Genomic DNA, 20380 nt, shown 5'->3' on the forward strand with positions numbered 1-20380 from the left:
GAAAAAAAAAAGCCTGCAACAAGGTTGCAGCTGCAAAGCTATGCAGCTGGCCCTGCTGCCATGAGGATATGAATAGTAGCCGTTAGGAGCTCCGTATGGTGCACACCAGGACAGGTAAATATTTCTTTAACAACCGGAAACACGTTTTGGTGCATGGCCTGCAAATTTTTGGGGGCCATAATAGACTGAACAAGAAACAAGCGCAGAGTGCTAAGACAGCAGAATGCAGTCCCAAGCTCTCGCTCATGACCTGACGTTTGTAGGTTCAATCCCCATGTGGTTCAGGTAGCCGGCTCAAAGTTTAGTCAGCCTTCCATCTTCCGAAGTCGGTAAAATGAGTACCCAGCTTGGTGGAGGTAATAAATAAATTACCTGAAAGTGCTGCGGAACAAGTTGGCGCCATACAAATACCAAGATATATTTTATTTAGTGACGTCACCAAACACTATTAGTTAGGCCGCCTGCAGACGAGCGGGTCGGATCCGGCAGCGAGAAATCTCGCCGCGCGATCCGACCCCAGAGCCTGCAGGGACGAGCGCGTACTCACCCGCGCCTGGCGGCCCCCGGCTCTTTGATGTGCCGGCTGCCGCGCAGCCGGCGCATGCGCAGACCGGAGCCGGCGGCCAGGTGAGTGCGTGCCCCGCAGAAAATTAGAACATGCCGCGGTTTGTTTGCCGCGCGAGATTTCGCGCGGCCAAACCGCGGCCGTCTGCATAGGAGTGCGTATTGTAATGCACTCCTATGCAGACTTTCAGCCGCGGAAATCCCGCGGGAAATACCGCGGTGGGATTTCCGCTCGTCTGCAGGCGGCCTTAGGGTGATAATCCTGCACTGAAATGCGTCACCGGTTATTAAGGTAAAGAAATCTATATTTCCCTGTCCTGGAGTTCAGCGTATGGAGCTTCTACAGCTACTATTCATTACAGAGGAGTGAAGAGCACCAAATGTGTATAGACAGCCTCTCCAGGTGAGCACCTTAAGGGGGACTGATATACAGCCCAGATGATACGCGCAGGAGGCACTCTGTACTTGTGTTTTATCTCGGACATGAGGTCATGACAGGTGTGCGAGCCCTCTGAGCGAGTGGATGTGAAACGTGCTTTGGGGATTCAAGCAGCAAGGGCAGTTTTAACTTGGGAACCGGGTGAGAATTATTATCTCTATATATTATACGGAGTCTGTGCAGGACTGGTTGGTGCGAGCGCTTTATGAGCAGCTATTCATTTGGACTTAAATTACCAGTGAGCTTAGAGATTGGTACCTTAAGGATTCCCGGCAATGATAATGTAAGTATGTACAGATGTAGCAGGATTTAACCCGATGATGACCTGCTGCAACATGTTATCTTGACACAAAGGCCATAGAAAAGCTATGGAGAAGTCAAGAAAAAAATTCTGTGCTGCAGTTTAACACATTAAGTGTCAAGTTAACAGAACGGTCACCATTTTTTTGCACCCCTCTCTGAGGTCAGCACGAGGCAGTGACAGTCACAACGATTACAGTGGTAGGTGTGTTGTATGTATCTGTGCAGTAGTTTTGGAGAAACTTGCATTTTATCAGTGGCAGCACATGCATAGAGGACTACAGGAAGTAGTCCTGGATATTTATGATCTTCAGGCTAGCTACACCCACCCCTCTAGCCAATAACTGACTGCTGTCTGCCTATTACTGTACATAAAGAGAAAGCTGCCAGTCATTGGCTGGATGGTGGGGTGGGTGTGGCTAGGCTGCAGCTCATGAATATGAGGGACTAATTCTCTGTTTGGCTGCTACTAATAAAATGCAAGTTTCTTCAAAACTACTGCACAGATGCATACAGCAGACATACAGTAAACTCTTGAGTAGCATTGCTCTAAAGTAAAGCTGTTTTCAACTTAAGTCGATGTGTCAGGACAGCGGCGGTCCCTCAAATAAAGTTGCATTTCTCAGATAAGGGCGCCAACCACTGCATGACCCCGGGCGCCGCTCAGTAAGCTGGCGTGCAGCTGATGTCGGTCACTTCCTGCTTCTCCTGCATGAGTGCGCGCCTACTCCTCCCCCTCCCCTCCCCACAGTGCCGGCTGAACGTTGCTGTGTCTGCCTGCCTCCTGACACAGTACAGCAGCTGAATCCCCAAAGTGCTGGCTGAATGCTGCCTGCCTCCTGAATTCCCCCTGTAATGCAAAATGTAAGTACAGTACAGATGGATAAGTACAGTAAAGAAATGTTTGCACATAAATACTGCAGTCCTATGTCAAAGCACAGATAACAGTGATACATACTGCTATAATGATGTCCCTGCAGTCCTATGTCATACCACAGATAACACAGTGTTACGTACTGCTATAATGATGTCCCTGCAGTCCTATGTCAAACCACAGATAAGACAGTGATACGTACTGCTAAAATGATGTCCCTGCAGTCCTATGTCAAACCACAGATAACACAGTGATACGTACTGCTATAATGATGTCCCTGCAGTCCTATGTCATACCACAGATAACACAGTGTTACGTACTGCTATAATGATGTCCCTGCAGTCCTATGTCAAACCACAGATAACACAGTGATACGTACTGCTAAAATGATGTCCCTGCAATGTTAATTTATTCTTTACAGTTGTTTTTTTATAGTCATTCAGTATTGTTATTGTTTTTGGTATTAAAGACCAGAGTCTTTTCTATTAAATGGGGTTTGGTGTGTTTTTTGGAACGTCTAGAACCAATTAATTGGATTTACATTAATTCCTATGGAAATAATGTCCTCAACTAACATTGATTTCAACTAAAGTCCATTGCTTCCGGACGGATTAATGACGTTAGTTGAGGTTCTACTGTATTACTGTAATCAGTGTGACAAACACTACCTTATTGTGTGCTCAGTGAGGGCTGCACAAAGATGGTGACAGAGTTGCTATATCTGTACATGAATAATGGTCAAGGTTGCTTGTAAACTCTTGAACACTCCTGATACTTCTATGTTGTCAATGCTTTTATATATGTCACTTAATGTTAATCTGTATTTATTGCAAAAATGCCTATTTTTGCCTTCAAAATTGAGTTCTTTCTTGCAAAATGTAGCTAAGCCTTTCTAATACTGCCGTTCTTCCATAAGCTGTCTATGTGGTTCTCCTGACTCTCATCGCTTGTTAAGATGAAGGCAGAAATTCAGCATCCGGCTGTCACATCCTCCCTATTGTGACCACTTCAGGACATCACTGATGATACAGAAGTCTTCACTGACATCCAGCATCTTCCTTCCCTCCTGGGTGAGAAGCTCTTTCAATCCTTCCCTCCACACGATATGCAATGAGCGGTGACAACCTGTCAGGGTCACAATGTCACATTACCTACCTCCTCCTCTGATGGCTGACGGATTACAAAGCAAAACAGAAATGTACAGTCCTGGCAGCTGTCAATGCAATTCAACGGTTGTCAAAAATCGGGATCATTATCGGAAAAATTGAAAATTGTTTACTGTATATAGAAGAATACGGCCAACGGCTCCAGATAGTGTGGAGGAAAGCTTCCAAATCTACCAATGGATCTACTATCAATGCTCAAAGCTCAATAGCTTCCGCAAGCTGTGATTTCATCATTAACTCTAAACTCACAATGCAGTCATGCCAGATCCTATTTTAGGAAGACTTACACTGTACGTTCCCTTCACAGTATGACCAAAGTGAAGGAAGCCGCCACAGGAGACCAAATGCCATGCAAAGGATGTCCACCTCTGGTCAAAGTCCAATACCCACCCAAGTGCAGATGTGCACAACCTTTTCTGGCTGCAGGGGTATTCTCATCGAAGACATTTATGGCACAGAAAATAATATATATACCATAAATGTCTGATAGGTGTGTGCTTCAGATTGCCACGGGAGGTGGGGAGGTCTCCTTCAATGGAAGTCCACAAACAAAGGCTGGACAGACATCTGTCTGAGACGATTTAGTAAATCCTACACTGAGCAGGGGGTTGGACCTGATGACCCTGGAGGTCCCTTCCAAGTCTACCAGTTTATGCTTCCCACTTCCAGGACTTCACCTTTCTGGAGAATGTTGGTCCCCTTCTCCCCCTACCATGAATCCAGAGAGGAGACCACCACACATGCATGTGGCTCTCTCCATTGTAGATGATGGGTGTTGTGGTAACAGTCTAGCATTTAACCGCTCACATAAACGCCAATGGCGAGCGCTGCATGCATAGACGGCCGTATAGAATTTATATTTTCAGAGTACCAAAAGGGTTAAAAGGACCCCATTCTCCTGATGTACACTCCTGGAAATCACGCCGTAGAAGGACAAACTGGAAGATTATGTAAACTGAGGGAGTAGAAAGTGTTGCTAAAATATGCAAAGGACCATATTTGCATGCACCAATCTCCAATCTGTGGCATGTAGGCGGGGCTTCAATGGTATCAAAACCAGATCGAAAGCAAGTTTTTTCAGCCACATGAAATCTCAAACAACGGATAAGGTTTTGCGGTATAATTATATCGTGCCTCCTGTCTGCTTGTTGCAAACTCAGAGGAACAGAATCCTTGAATTACGAGACCTTGGTTTATTACTTTAGCAGGTCGATATGCCCATGGGCTGACATGTCAGCACTGCCCAGTGTGCCACATTGGTTGGGAGAGCAATGACAAACTCGAATGAGAGCAAGAGGTGCACAGAGGCGAACCTCTGCCCGGACAGATCATCAGATTAGAAGAAAGGCTGTAGTGATCCATTCTGTACTGCAACGGAAATTGGACGTCCCATCCGAAGCTTAGGCCGCTGAACAAACCATCAGCAGGCATTTGCACAACGTTTGGGTACAAGCCAGACGTCCATCTACAGGTGTACCACTAACCTCATGCCACTGCTCTTAAAGGCAAATGAACAGTAAGATGGTAATGGAGGTTTATCCTTTTCAGCGATGAGTCCTGCTTTTGTCTCGGGGACAATGATAGCTAGAGATTGGGTCTGCAGACCACATAGGCAACACCATGAACAGGCCTTCATGAGAGGACGTCACACCAGCCCTATCAGGATTATGGTGTGGTGTGGCGTAATGTACAGTAGTTGGAGCCCTCTAGTCTTCATTCCAAGTTCACTAACAGCTCAGCGTTATATTAATTTGGTCGTGAAACCAGTGGTACCGCCATTTCTCCAAAGTGTCCTGGGAGCCGTTCTTCAACAGGACAGCTCCAGGCCAAATGTTGGTCATCCCACTGTGAACAGCCTGGCCCTTCACATGCTACCGCGGCCAGGAGCATCTCTGGACTGGTCTCTCTCTGCTCATCCCACTGTGAGCAGCGTGGCCCCTACACATGCTACCGCGGCCAGAAGCATCTCCGGACTTTCTCTCTGCTCGTCCCACTGTGAGCAGCCTGGCCCCTACACATGCTACCGCGACCTGCAGCGTCTCCGGACTTGTCTCTCTCTGATCACATCTGGAATATCATTGATCGGCAATTGCAAAGGGAGCTTCCAGCAGCGCATCTTGGATTCAGCAGAACATTCCATTCACACAACCATTAATAACCTCACTGATCGCAGCCAAGGCATGTGAGTACATGTAATTTCGTGCATGGAGCTCATACTCGATGCTGAATAAAGATGTTTTGCATATTTTGTTTCCATTTTTTCATACATTGTATATCATTAACATGTCTATCGATAGTGTAATTTACATAATTCGACAATTTCACCTTCTTGGTGTTACAATTTCAATGTTGAGGAGTGTATGTGAGACCCAGAGATGACTACACAGCACACCACTAGTACTTACCAGTCGCTGTGCATCATCCCTCTTCGTTTTGACATGCAAACTACATGCGAGCAGCCCCATAGACAAGCATTTCTGTGTCTAGATGGTTGGGGCTGCATAGAGGTCCACAGATTTTGCACCCCTGCCCTAGAACTACCAGGTAGCCAGTTCTAATCGGAGGTTATCGGTGATTCTGATGCTCCACCCATAAGACACGCTGTAGGGCTTAGTCCCAATCAGAACAGCTCTGCATCCAGCTACAATTCCGCTGTATTTACTCTACATGGATTCTTCCAGTTTGCGCTTTATCAAAATTAATTTTTTACGGTCAAGTTTCTTAAAGCATAACTATCATTTTACAAAACTTCGGATGGGCTTGCAGTTTTGATCAGTGGGGGTCCTGATACCAAGATTGGAACTAAGCAGTAGGAGTGGCCTACTGATGGAAAAGGGTTGCGCAAGTCTGTAAAAAGGTCATGGCCAAATGCATATGTACCTTTGTGCCAACAATAATTGTGGGGGATATAGAGAACTTGAGCCCTTGGACTAATTTCATATTGCGTTCAGAATCCCAATCTATTAGAGAGATCCGTCTAGATGGCCAAAAATGGTGTCCATAAGGAACCCTGGGTGGCTCCATAGCCTGCTCTCAGTAAAATGAAGACCAAAGCTGCAAACTTTGGTCTCTTGTTCTTAGCAAGCTTCCTTTTGATTCCGGCATTTTGGGTAGTCAGAGTAGAGCAGTCTGCGACAGACTAAACGCTGGAGTCAAAAGGACACCTGCTAAAAAAGGAGACCAACCTTATAGCTTTGGTTTCCAGTTAACCAGTAGCGGCGTATGACTCTGTTTTTAGCGGGGTGAAACCCTTGAATGTGGTTCAGAATGCAATACAAACGTAGCCTTAATGATCAAAACTTCATTATGGCATATCAGACGTTTTATGGGGTGCTAGTACGACTAGAAGATATAATCACAGAAGAAAAAAAGGCTAATGCCATTCTACGGATGAGAATCTAGATCTGTAAATGCTGCAGAGCTTTCTCTCTTCATAAAGGAGACGTCTTTGGTAATAATGTTGCACAGCAGGAAGACGTCGGCTCCCCGCTGGGTTGTGGGCGATGAGCATACAGACTGCAACATGAATTGAAATATAAGAAGGAGATAATGTGTTAATGAAAGATACCGCCACCTGTGTTCTTCTCAAATCCAACATCTCCCTGCATAATCATCTATCCTGTGGATTGCCAGTGTTAGACTGTATTTAATATGGTGAAAGTGAAGTTCTGGGTTGTAACCGCTGTAATGATCGTATTAGGGAATTGCTTACAGGCGCGTTCACACTGCCTTTTGACAATTCTGTTGTTTGCCTTGGTCCTAGAAACCCAACAAAATCACGTGTTGGGCCAAAAGGGTGCTGGACTGACCTATAAATGACTAGAATGGGTTCCGGTTGGCGCTTTTATGCACTCGATTATTTTAACTGATGGGATAGCGCTGCAATGGAGCCTCCAACGCTGATGTGAACGAATCCTTATAGACCGGCTCTTCCATTCTTGCTTATTTTCTAGGCAGGAGATGACCAACATTGAGGCAGAAGCTACGGTGTTTTAATCAGATCGTTAGCTATAGGGAGCAGAAATCTGATGCAAGACAAAGTAAGTGAATCCCTTGGAATTACCCAAGATCTCTCTCACTCTCCCCCCCCCCCCCCCCCGAGCCTGCTCGGACGAGAATGCAGTTACTCAAGAAGAGCGAGGCTCGCTCGAGTAACTGAATTATCCGAGCGTGCTCGCTCAGCTCTATTAACAACATGTTGTCTGATTGCTATCTAAAGGCCCATTTACACACAACGATTATCGCTCACAATTCGTTAAAGTGACGGCATAGGAGCAAAAATTGTTGCTTGTAAATGTTCCCATCGTTTACTCTTCGGCTGAACGATGATTGCAAGGTGAGCTTAAAATCCATCATTCAGCCAGAGAGTAGATAACAGGGACTGCAGGCTGTGTTCTCTATGGTAGCAGCTGATTACATTCTATTCATGCTGGCATCCAGTGACAGCTTGTGTGAGAACAAAAGGAAGTGATTGCAGAGCTCAGACCACCTGCTGAGTTCTGCAAGCAGCTTCTGGAGGCTCATTTGCAAGCAAATGAAGCTGATAAAGTGCTATTGGGCTTAAGCTCTCATTAGTACTTCATGCAAAATGATTGCTAAAACTGTCAATCTTTCAATCGTTTGAAATATTTTCTTTGCGTGTAAATGATCCTCAAGTCACAATTTCAGACGAACACTACTAACACTCAATATCTTTTATTGAGTCAGACTCCTGACCGTAACCCTATGAAGGCGATATGACATGACATGAAGAAGGCTGTGCACACAAGGCATCCAAGAAATATTGAAGGAATGAAACAGATTTGCAGGGATGAATGGCCCAAAATTCCCTTGCAATGCCGTGTAAATCCTATCTGCAGCTACAGCTAACATTTAGTGAAGGCGATTGCTGTTAAAGGCAGATTAAAGTCAAGGGTTCACTTAATTATTCTACCTGCCCTTTGTCTTTTATTGAGCACATTGAGTAATCATTCAAATAGGGAAGATAAAACAATTCACCAGCAGCGCCACCTATTGGAAGGTAGCATTCCGGCAAGTCAATGTCGAATTGTAAGCCAAGCCCGATTCCATACACAGACAGCTGTTTCGGGATTTTGCCCTCATCAGTGTGCAGTAGGTTCCTGACCGGGCTAGTGAGAGGCATGAGACATGCACGGTACAACTGTCTGTGTGTTATTAGATGGATTGAGTTTGCCTACCGGGGGCGCTATTACATAAGAAATAGAGGCAGCTCACGGTTTCCCGACAATTGTCAGACAGCACCGGTAAGTGCACATGCCGCGTGACAATAAGTGCTATTAACAGGCTGAAACAGCGGTATTTGTTGGATGCCACCTGTGCCTCAGCTGGGACTTACATTAGAATTAATTTTATTAGACACTAGCTTACCCGTCGCGCGTTGCTGCGAAGACAGACATACATTCATTCGTTTTTATATATCTAGATAACAACCAATCACAGCGCAGCTTTCAGGTTACCCCAGTGGTATAATATATAACAACCAATCACAGCGCAGCTTTCATTTTACCTCAGCAGTAAGAGAAATAACAACCAATCACAGCGCAACTTTTATTCTGCCTCAGCAATATAAAAAATAGCAACCAATCACAGCGCAGCTTTCATGTTACCTCTGCGGTATTATATATAGCAACCAATCACAGCGCAGCTTTCATGTTACCTCAGTGGTATAAGTAGCCACCAATCACAGCGCAGCTTTCATGTTACCTCTGCGGTATTATATATAGCAACCAATCACAGCGCAGCTTTCATGTTACCTCAGTGGTATAATATATAACAACGAATTGCAGCACAGCTTTCATGCAACCTCAGTAGTATACGAAGTAGCCACCAATCATAGCACAGCTTTCATGTTACCTCAGCAGTATAAGAAATAGCAACCAATCACAACACAGCTTTCATTTTACCTCAGCATTCTCAATATCCAGCAATTGTCTTGCGAAACGTTCGGCGGATGCATCATTTTCTGGTTGAACACTCATCCCGTTGCTCGTAATGCCTTTTGCTTTCGTGCTTGAGATGGAAATCAAATGATCTTTGTCTGGGGGCCATAACTTTCGACGATGCTCGCACGTGCGCCACCTATCGTAGGATAGATGTACTATGCCAGTAATCTTCCCAGGAGTGTACTCAGCAACTTCCCAAAGTCTCATGGCAATTGGATGAATGGTGTAGTAATGCATAAAGGACGGACAGACAGACATACATTTATTTATATATATCAGGAAGTGAGAGAATTAGATTCCGTACGTAAAATTTGGACGCTAATTGTTTTGCGCTTAGAATTGAATAATCGAGTTGGGACCCATTAACTTTTCCTATTTATGACATAATCAATGCCCGTGCGAAATTTCAAGTTTCTATGTGAGAAAATTACATTCCGTACGTAAAATTTGGACGCTAATTCTTTGGCGCTTACAATTGAATAATCGAGTTGGGACCCATTAGCTTTTCCTATTTATGACATAATCAATGCTTGTGCCAAATTTCAAGTTTCCATGACATTGGGAAGCGAGAAAATTAGATTCCGTACGTAAAATTTGGACGCTAATTCTTTGGCGCTTAGAATGAATAATCGAGTTGGGACCTATTAGCTTTTCCTATTTGTGACATAATCAATGCTCGTGCCAAATTTCATGTTTCTACAACATCGCGAAGTGAGAGAATTAGTGGCAATGATGGAAATCGAACGATCTACGTGGGGGGGGGGTAACTGTCGACGATGCTCACACGCGCGCCATTTATCGTAGGATAGTTGTACTATGCCTATAATCTTCCCAGGAGTGTACTCAGCAACTTCCCAAAGTTTCATGGCGATCGGATGAATGGTGTAGTAGCGCATAAAGGACAAACAGACACGCAGACAGACACGCAGACAGACACACAGACAGACACACAGACAGACACACAGACAGACACACAGACAGACACACAGACAGACACGCATACATTCAATTTTATATATATATAGACTAGCTTACCCGTCGCGCGTTGCTGCGAAGACAGACAGACATACATTCATTCGTTTTTATATATCTAGATAACAACCAATCACAGCGCAGTTTACATGTTACCTCAGCGGTATAATATATAACACCCAATCACAGCGCAGCTTTCATGTTACCGCAGCAGTATAAAATATAACAACCAATCACAGCACAGCTTTGATGTTACCTCAGTAGTAAGAGAAATAACAACCAATCACAGCGCAACTTTTATTCTGCCTCAGCAATATAAAAAATAGCAACCAATCACAGCGCAGCTTTCATGTTACCTCTGCGGTATTATATATAGCAACCAATCACAGCGCAGCTTTCATGTTACCTCAGCAGTATAAGAAATAGCAACCAATCACAGCACAGCTTTCATTTTACCTCAGTATTCTCAATATCCAGCAATTGTCTTGCGAAACGTTCGGCGGATGCATCATTTTCTGGTTGAACACTCATCCCGTTGCTCGTAATGCCTTTTGCTTTTGTGCTTGAGATGGAAATCAAATGATCTTTGTCTGGGGGGCATAACTGTCGACGATGCTCGCACGCGCGCCACCTATCGTAGGATAGATTTACTATGCCAGTAATCTTCCCAAAGTTTCATGGTGATTGGATGAATGGTGTAGTAATGCATAAAGGACAGACAGACAGACATTCATTTTTATATATATAGATGACATCAAAAGTGAGAGAATTAGATTCCGTACGTAAAATTTGGACGCTAATTCTTTGGTGCTTAGAATTGAATAATCGAGTTGGGACCTATTCACTTTTCTTATTTATGACATAATCAATGCTCGTGCCAAATTTCAAGTTTCTATGACATTGGGAAGTGAGAGAATTAGATTCCGTACGTAAAATTTGGACGCTAATTCTTTGGCGCATAGAATTGAATAATCGAGTTGGGACCTATTAGTTTTTCCTATTTGTGACATAATCAATGCTCGTGCCAAATTTCATGTTTCTATGACATCGGGAAGTGAGAGAATTAGTGGCAATGATGGAAATCAAACGATCTACTTGGGGGGGGTCGTAACTGTCGACGACGCTCGCACGCGCGCCATTTATCATAGCATTAATCTACTATGCCTATAATCTTCCCAGGAGTGTACTCAACAACTTCCCAAAGTTTCATGGCGATCGGATGAATGGTGTAGTAGCACATAAAGGACAAACAGAAAGACAGACAGACAAACATTCAATTTTATATATATAGACTAGCTTACCTGTCGCGCGTTGCTGCGAAGACAGACAGACATACATTAATTCGTTTTTATATATCTAGATAACAACCAATCACAGCGCAGCTTTCAAGTTACCTCAGCGGTATAATATATAACAACCAATCACAGCGCAGCTTTCAAGTTACCTCAGCGGTATAATATATAGCAACCAATCACAGCACAGGTTTCATGTTGCCTGAGCAGTATAAGAAATAGCAACCAATCACAGCACAGCTTTCATTTTACCTCAGCATTCTCAATATCCAGCAATTGTCTTGCGAAACGTTCGGCGGTGCATCATTTTGTAGTTGAACATGCATCCCGTTGCTCGTAATGCCTTTTGCTTTTGTGCTTGAGATGGAAATCAAACGATCTTAGTCTGGGGGGCATAACTGTCGACGATGCTCGCACGCGCGCCACCTATCGTAGGATAGATGTACTATGCCAGTAACCTTCCCAGGAGTGTACTCAACAACTTCCCAAAGTCTCATGGCGATTAGATGAATGGTGTAGTAGCGCAAAAAGGACAGACATACATTCCTTTTTATATATATATAGATGACATCAGGAAGTGAGAGAATTAGATTCCGTACGTAAAATTTGGACGCCAATTCTTTGGCGCTTAGAATTGAATAATCGAGTTGGGACCCATTAACTTTTCCTATTTATGACATAATCAATGCTCGTGCCAAATTTCATGTTTCTACGACATCGCGGAGTGAGAGAATTAGTGGCAATGATGGAAATCGAACGATCTACGTGGGGGGGGGGGGAGGCGTAACTGTCGACAACGCTCACACGCGCGCCATTTGTCATAGGATAGATGTACTATGCCAGCAATCTTCCCAGGAGTGTACTCAACAACTTCCCAAAGTTTCATGGCGATCGGATGAATGGTGTAGTAGCGCATAAAGGACAAACAGACAGACAGACAGACATACATTCAATTTTATATATATATAGATTAATGCAGAAATCCAGGTAATTGCTAAGGGTTCATTAAGTTTTACCTGCAACTGTATATCAGGCAGTGACTCTGCTTCCTCTTGTGATGAATAAAGCAGCCTGCTGCACTACAGATGTAGCATACACCAAATAGTCCCATAGATACCTAGCACAGAAAACGTACCTGGCTCATCTGGAAACTGCTGCATAAAGGGGTCAATGGGGATGGGACCTTCAGAAGGGAGTAATTCGGCCTAGAAGGTTTCCCACCTGAGCTTGGAAGCGAGCACTTGTTACCAGACTCTATCAACAAGGGCAACTCTACAGCCTGCATGTCAATATGTCTGACGTTCCATTACATAAGAGTAACTTTCACATGTGTGGCCCCTGTGTAAGACTAGTACATGGGCTCCAGCTAATATAGACTTCCTTAGTCATTCCTTCATCTAATCATTAGAATCCAATGAGATTTTTTGCCAAGTGAACCATGTTCCACTTAGGCCTCATGTCCACAGGTGGATCAGATTCCGCATGGGGATTTCCGCAGTGGGGGACCAGCGAAAACCATTTAGCGGAGAATGCGTATGTAACGGTTTTCCTCAGGATAGGACATCAATATTTCATTGCCGGAGACCCGCCGCTCAGTATACCCGGTGATCACCCATTTGCCCACCCAGCTGTCAGTACAGCATGCCAGACGTGGTCATTGGGGTCGAGAGCAGAAGTGCCTTGAAATCAATGGGAGATGAAACTTCTAGTTACGCTTCCATGTCCGTCCGCAGTGTGGAGGGAACAGAATTTCCATAAGTCTAATAGCGCGCTACAGCTGCCATGGTCTTCAATTGAAGTGAAGCCAGCTAAGGCACTTCCGCTACTCACCCCAATGTTGAGCTGCTGCATTGACAGTAGGCCTGGCAATCAGCTGATCCTTGGGGTTCCCAAGTGGAGTTCCTAAGAATAGGTCATCAATAGTTATTGTATGGAAAATCCCTTTAATAGTGGTATTACTCCCTTTGCCTATATTGCACAAGTTGAATCTATGATATGTTTGCTGCTGATCTAAGGGCTCCCACCAGTGATATTTTTGGAATTGGGCCTTGAAATCAATCCTACAGTAGTAAAAACTTTTGCTAAGGAACATAAAGTTTCCCGCTGGTGGTTCCTCTTCCAAACCACAGTAGCAATAATACGAGGAGTATAAATCAGTAATATGAGCCAATGTAACCCTGTCCTTCCCCTAAATACTGAAGTACTTACTAGCACTCATTCTCAGCCACCATTTCTATCTCCCTGACAGGCAGGACCAGAAGTGCTCGAGTTGAGTATCACTATGCCCTCTTCTGAATGTGCTATCAATGCTGCATCTACAAATCAATGGGCAGATGAGATGCCATTACCCAAAGGCTGCATCAGATGCTGGGTCATATTTGGGCTGCTGACTACCAACTGGCATGGCTGGAAAACGATTACTTATGGAGCCTGAAAGACTCAATAATGAGTTAGTACAATGAGAAACTCCTCGCTTTTAGACCTTCATTAAGCAGTGAATGCTAACTGTGTCCAACACTTTGAAGTGAAATGAGGCTGAGAAACTTCACTTACCTTCTGCTCTAATAAAGCGCTTGCTAGTTTCTGTACTTCGGAGGTGAGCAACGATGTCCCTCTGATGACCTTACTCAGGGCTGCCAGGGACTGGTGGATACTTTGAACCAGGCGGATAGCATTGAATTGTTCCAGGATGATGAATGACAAGATGGGTGACCCGTGCCGCTCTGTCGGAGGAGACACCTTCTGATGGATCAAGTTGGAATTCTGAAAACAGATTCATAAGATGTTCTTGTAAATGCAGTTAAGCGGGAGTTTTTACATTGATGTGCTCGTGTATTGTAGTAAAGTGTGACTGCTTCTAGAGTCTTAAAGAAAACCTGACTAAATGCACCTGAATCACCATCCCCCTAAGCTACCCCACATAATGAAGGTAAAGGGTGAAGTCACATCGTAAAGTTTTCTTGGCAGACTGTTTTTGCGGGGTGGTTTGCCATTGCCTTCACCAGTCATCTTACCGACCTCAGAAGGAAGAAAGGCTGAGTCAACCTTGAGCCGGCTACCTGAACCAAGCAGGGATTGAACTTGCAACCTTCAGGTTGTGAGCGAGAGCTTAGGACTGCATTTCTGCCTTAACACTCTGTGCCACATGAGGCTCTCAAGCAGTGCTCTATTCTCAACCATGCATTCTCCAGATTCCTAGAAGAAGAGAATAATCCAGCTTCTGTCTGCCATCTTGATAGTAAAAATCAGTGGGCAAAATACTGATGAATCACCACTCACAAGCCTATGACATATAGTGGCTGCTTAACATTAGGCAGGGCATACAAAGGGTGCCAGACTCACTGATTAGTGTAGTTCACCGCCACATACAAAAGTAAACTGCATTCATGAGCGATGGGAGGAGGAGGGAGCGGCGGTGAGACACAGAAGCAGAGAAGCTGACAGAGATGCTGCTGCAGCTGACAATAAGTGTTTTATCTCACTCCAGTGCTGGACTCACAACCACACTGCTCAGTACTGTTGTATAATCTCTTCCATGATGCTGTTTCTTATGAGGATGTTCTACAAAGATTATCAAAATTGGGATTATTTAGTTTAGAAAAAAGGCGGCTGAGGGGTGACCTAATAACTATGTATAAATATATTGGGGGTCAATACAGAGATCTCTCCCACAATTGGTTTATACCCAGGACTGTGACTGTAACTCGGCGTCTAGAGGAAAGAAGCTTTGTACACCAACATAGAAGGGGGTTCCTTACTGTAAGAGCAGTGAGACTATGAAGCTGTCTGCCTGAGGACTTTGGGATGACGAACTCACTAAAAGAGTACTAGAGGGGCCTGGACGCCTTTCTTGAGCGATACAATATTATATGTTATAATTAGAGATGAGCGAGCACGCTCGGTAAAGGCAGATACTCTTCTCGAGTAACTGCACACTCGTCCGAGCAAATGCAGGGGGGTGGCGGGTGGGAGAGTAAGAGATCTCTCTCTCTCTCCCCCCACTAGCCCCCGCCGCTCCCCCGAATTTGCTCAGACGAGTATGCAGTTAGCGAGAAGAGCGATGCTCGCTTGAGTATCAGCCTTTACCGAGCGTGCTCGCTGATCTCTAGTTATAGTCACTAATAACTTCAGAAGGGTCGGTCATCCGGGGGTTATTCCGATTGCAAGATTGGCGTCGAGATGGATTTTTTTCCTTAAATGGAAAAAATTGGCTTCTCAGTTTTTATTTTTTTGACTTTCTCTGGATCAGGATTGGGGGAGGGGGTGGTGGTAATAGGCTGAACTGGATGGCCATTTTTTTTTTCAGCCTTACATACTACGTTACAATGGTAGAGATTAATAGATCCAACTCTCCTATGTGTACAGCGTATAGACATGATCACAGCAGCTAGCCTACACCCACCAGCTCAAGGAAGACTGAGGATTAGAGATGAAGCCCACAAAGGAAAAAATCTAGTGAAAAATCTCATATACAAGTTCTATAATGCTCAGAAAGTTCTATTCCTCATGAACGCACACGGCAACTTATTCTGAAAAGTTAGGCACACTTTAAAGGGAGCAAAGTTCCCAGATTGTTGCCATACATTAGAGAGTGAACACCATTAGCCTCTAACCTGCGGCTCTCCCACTATTCTAAGACTCCCATTGTCTTACTTTTTCCTGTCTAGATCAGAGCTCCGAAACCTTTCGTGCCGCTTCCAGGCGGGGAGGAATGCCATTCGGTGCAAGTTTTCAGTTAATCAGCTAATGAATAGCGTTCCATATTTGCCATTTTTAGCTAAAATCTATACTTTTGTTTTATCCCGGATTTTCCATCTCTCAGGGCAGATTTCACAGTTCATTTTTATGTAATTTGTCAGAACAAGATAAATTGATGTTTTGATGACGGTCTTCCATCTCCATGAGCTGAATAGGCCTGACCTGCTTTGTTAGATCTTTATATGTGTATTATTTATGCCTTAAAAGCAACATGATGTATATTTTACCAGGATGGTAACGCAGGGGGCTGTCAGTAATCTCCGGGTGATTTCATGCATGCTAACCATCCCTTCGCATGAAATACGGTTAGGAAAATTCTGTTTACAGATTTTATTTATATTTACATTTTTTTGCATTGCTAAAAAACATCATTTTAACTGAATCTATAAAAAAAAAAAAAAAGCCCCACCACTGGCAAGCGTTAGCGAGAGCTGCTCAGCTGACCTTGGCGGCTGCTTGTGTAGTCAGCTCCGTTGTGCAGATTAATAATATCAGCGCAGGAGGAGGCCGCGCTGAAGGATCCCGCCGTTTGTGTTCTGATTAATCCTGAGGTTCAATTACTTACTGTCAGGTGGAAGGAATCAGACATTGCGTATTGGAATCATGTTTAACCGTTTCATGATAACCATTCGACTATATACCTTTTAACTACATTGTGTGAAGAATCAGCTGGGATCTGAGGAAGCTGCTCTCCCCCCTCCTCTCCGCTGTTCATACACTGACCTCAGCTACTCCTGCATTAGCCCAGCCTTATCTACTGGGCAGATAAGGAGCCCATATCCTTCAGTGTAAATGCATGCCCCAACAGAATGACGAATGAGAATTAGTGCTCATTCACACAGTCTGCCTAGAAAGGTTTGTGTAGTACGCAGAGTTTTACCACTGTGTGAGCCGGCGGTAACCAACGCATGTTGCACAGTGCGACTAGTTTTTATTTTATTTTTAAGTATGTAAAGTAGTACATTAACTTCGTAAAGGAAAAGAAAAATACAAAATGCCAGAATTGCGCATTTTTTGGACATTCTGTCTCCAAGAAAAAAATTGAATAAAGTGATCAAAAAGTCATACGTACCTCAAAATGGTAGTACAGGTCGCCCTACAAAAGAACGAGCCCTCCCACAGCTTCATCAATGCAAAAAGATAGTTATGGGAGTCAAAATTGCTATTTTTTTTCTAAGTAGTACTACATGAAAAGCTAAACAAATTTGATATCTCCGTAATCGTACTGACCCACAGAATACATGAATACCGTATACATGCAATTGTGTGTTTTTCTCTATTTCGTCCCACTTAGGCTAATTTCACACAAGTGAGTGCAATATCAGGCCATGAAATTCAGTCCGATATCGCACTTGCCAACATGCGAATTCCCCGCCGATGCCTCGTATCACTTTGGGGAAGTAGCGATCCTCCGGCGTGACTTTCAGGAGGATCATCAAGTGTTTCCCATTGTTTTAAATGGGAAACCTTGCATCGCACTTGTGTGCTCCTCACATACTGAGCAATGCCTTTGCCTCCCCATTGAAAACAATGGGTGATACCTTCCAAGGGATCGCCCAAAGATAGGACATGCCATGATTTTTTCAAGCACCACAATGCAATGTGGGAACAAAAAAAAAAATCCTTCATGTGTATGACCCTATTCAAAAGATTTTCTCGGTCGTGTGAAAGCGGCCACAGAAATTTTTAAAAGTCCTCCAAGACATTATGTGGCATGTTAAATGATATAATTGAAAAGCACATCTCATCTAGAGATGAGCGAGCGTACTCGCTAAGGCAAATTACTCGAGCGAGTATTGCCATTTTCGAGTACATGCCCGCTCGTGCCAAAAGATTCGGGGCTGCCGGGGGTGAGCGGTGAGTTGCGGGAGTGAGCATGGGGGAGCGGAGATAAGAGAGAGAGATCTCTCCCCCCCCCCCCCCCCGTTCCTCCTTGCTCTCCCCCGCCGGCCCCCGAATCTTTGAGGACAAGCAGGCATTTACTCGAAAATGGCAATACTTGCTCGAGTATTTTGCCTTAGCGAGTACGCTCGCTCATCTCTAATCTCAGCCTACAAAACGAGCCCTCTTGTAGTTAGGACACCAGAAAGATCAAAAAGTTATGATTATTCGAAAGCGCAGATACCAGCACTGTTTAATGTGACCTGGACACAGGAGCATCAAAGACTCTTGGTCAAGAAAGAGTTAAAGGGGATTTACCAGAATAATAGATTATTCCACAGGATAGAGAATAACTTGTTGACTGATGGAGGTCCCACCGCTCCGCTGAGATCTCCGCCGATTTCCAGAATAGGACTTCCGTGTCCCGTTCTTCTGTCACCGTGGGGGTTGCCTCAGCCAGCGTTCCATTCAGTCACTGCAGTGGAAGAAGCGCCCCCATGCAGTGACAGAACGGGACACAGCAATTCCGTTCTCCAGATCAATGGAGACCCCCACCGATCATCAACTTGTGGATGGTTATGGTAAAACCCCTTTAAGGATTACCTGTCATTGTCAGAGTTTTTTCCCTCCTGTTCTGTACACTCGTGTGCCTTTTTATGGGATGGAGTCTGCAAAAGGGTATGCGAGTCCTGAGCTTATTCATTATTTATCTGGCATGGTAAATTCCGGAAAAAAGGCCATAATAGCAGCTTTCTGATCATCTCACTTCTTCAATACAGTAAGACCTCAAAATGGTACCAATAAAAACTACAAGTTGCCTTACAAAAAAACAGCTCTGGCGACTGAAAACTAAAACGGCTCTGGTCCTGGAATGTAGCGCCACGCAGTCTTTTTCAACCAAACAAAAAAGTTTCAATATTGTGCAAAAGTGGTAAAACATAATAATAAAACCTCTATAAACTTGGTGATGTCATAATCATAATGACTCGTACAAAAAAAGGTAATAAAATATTTACACCACACTGTGAATGCCATAAAAAGAAATTACAAAAACAGGGGTGAAATTGCTTTTTTTTTTCACACTGCTCCACGGCAAAAAGAAAAGTTATTCAATACACTATATGATACATGAAATTGGTTTCTATATAAAAGTAGAACTGGTCTCGCAAAATAGAAGGTGCAATAAAGCCACACTAATGAAAAACTAAAAAAAAAAAAAAAAAGTTAGGACTGTTGGAACATAAAAGTGGAAATGATTTACAGGCTCTTAAGGCTCAAATTAGTTATGTCACTAAGGGGTTAAAAATGCGCTTAAGCCAACTGAGTTCTGTGTCAAATCTATCTACAGGAGATAGACATTCAAAATCTACAATAAAAAAGGTGATTTTTTTTTTTGCTAGGGTTTTAAATTTTATTTTAATGTGACTGTTGGGGGTTTAAAGGGGGATTCCCATCTCAAAGGTTTCTGGCACAGCCACAGGATGCGCCATTAAAGTCTAGTAGGTGCCGGTCCCAGAGGTGTGGCCTCCACTGCTCCTGGCCACGCTGCACAAGGTGGTGGTCAGGAGTATGGAAACAGCCCAGAAAGCTTTGCAACACTGTTTCTGTAACCCCCCAGAAGTCAAAGGGAGTTATACAAGGAGTAAGCACAATAAATAGCGTGATAACATTATTCTCTGAGTCACATGATTCCGGCGATACCGAGTTTATACAGTTTTTTTTATGTTTTGCTATTTTTGTACATTTAAAACTTTTTTTTTCTTAAAGGTTTGCTTTCGTGTCGCCACATTCCAAGAGCCGTATTCATTTTTTTTTTACCATTGCCAAAGCCCGAGAAGGCAGTGTTTATAGTGGGATAAACTCCAGTCTACATTTATCTAATTTTTAGGAACATGTAAAATTTTGATCGCCTTTTATTCCATTTTTTCTAGTGGCCAAATTAACAAAATCTGTAATTCTGGCCTGTTTTTTATTTTTCACTGCATTCTCTGAGCAGTATAAATAATGTATTAAAGTAATTCTACAGGCCGGTATGATTACGCCAATACCAAATTGTACTAGGTTTTTTTCTTTTTCATGACTTTTTCACAATTAAAAAAAAAAAAAAAAAAAGGAATAAAAGTTTATATCACCCCCCTTTTGCCATATCTATAATTAAAAAAATCTAAATC

The 20380-nt window shown here is 43.7% G+C and overlaps 1 protein-coding gene across 3 annotated transcripts in view; it reads right to left on the reverse strand.

Moving 5' to 3' along the window:
• DYNC2H1 (dynein cytoplasmic 2 heavy chain 1) overlaps window positions 1-20380 on the reverse strand; it is a 413010-nt gene that overhangs the window by 73732 nt on the left and 318898 nt on the right. For all 3 annotated transcript variants that reach the window (XM_066586361.1, XM_066586352.1, XM_066586344.1), the window contains exon 84: window positions 14124-14333. In XM_066586361.1, the coding sequence (XP_066442458.1) occupies window positions 14124-14333 (210 nt within the window). The remainder of the gene's footprint in view (window positions 1-14123; window positions 14334-20380) is intronic.

This window comes from Eleutherodactylus coqui, chromosome 1 (assembly GCF_035609145.1).
Source record: "Eleutherodactylus coqui strain aEleCoq1 chromosome 1, aEleCoq1.hap1, whole genome shotgun sequence".
Classification (NCBI taxonomy): domain Eukaryota; kingdom Metazoa; phylum Chordata; class Amphibia; order Anura; family Eleutherodactylidae; genus Eleutherodactylus; species Eleutherodactylus coqui.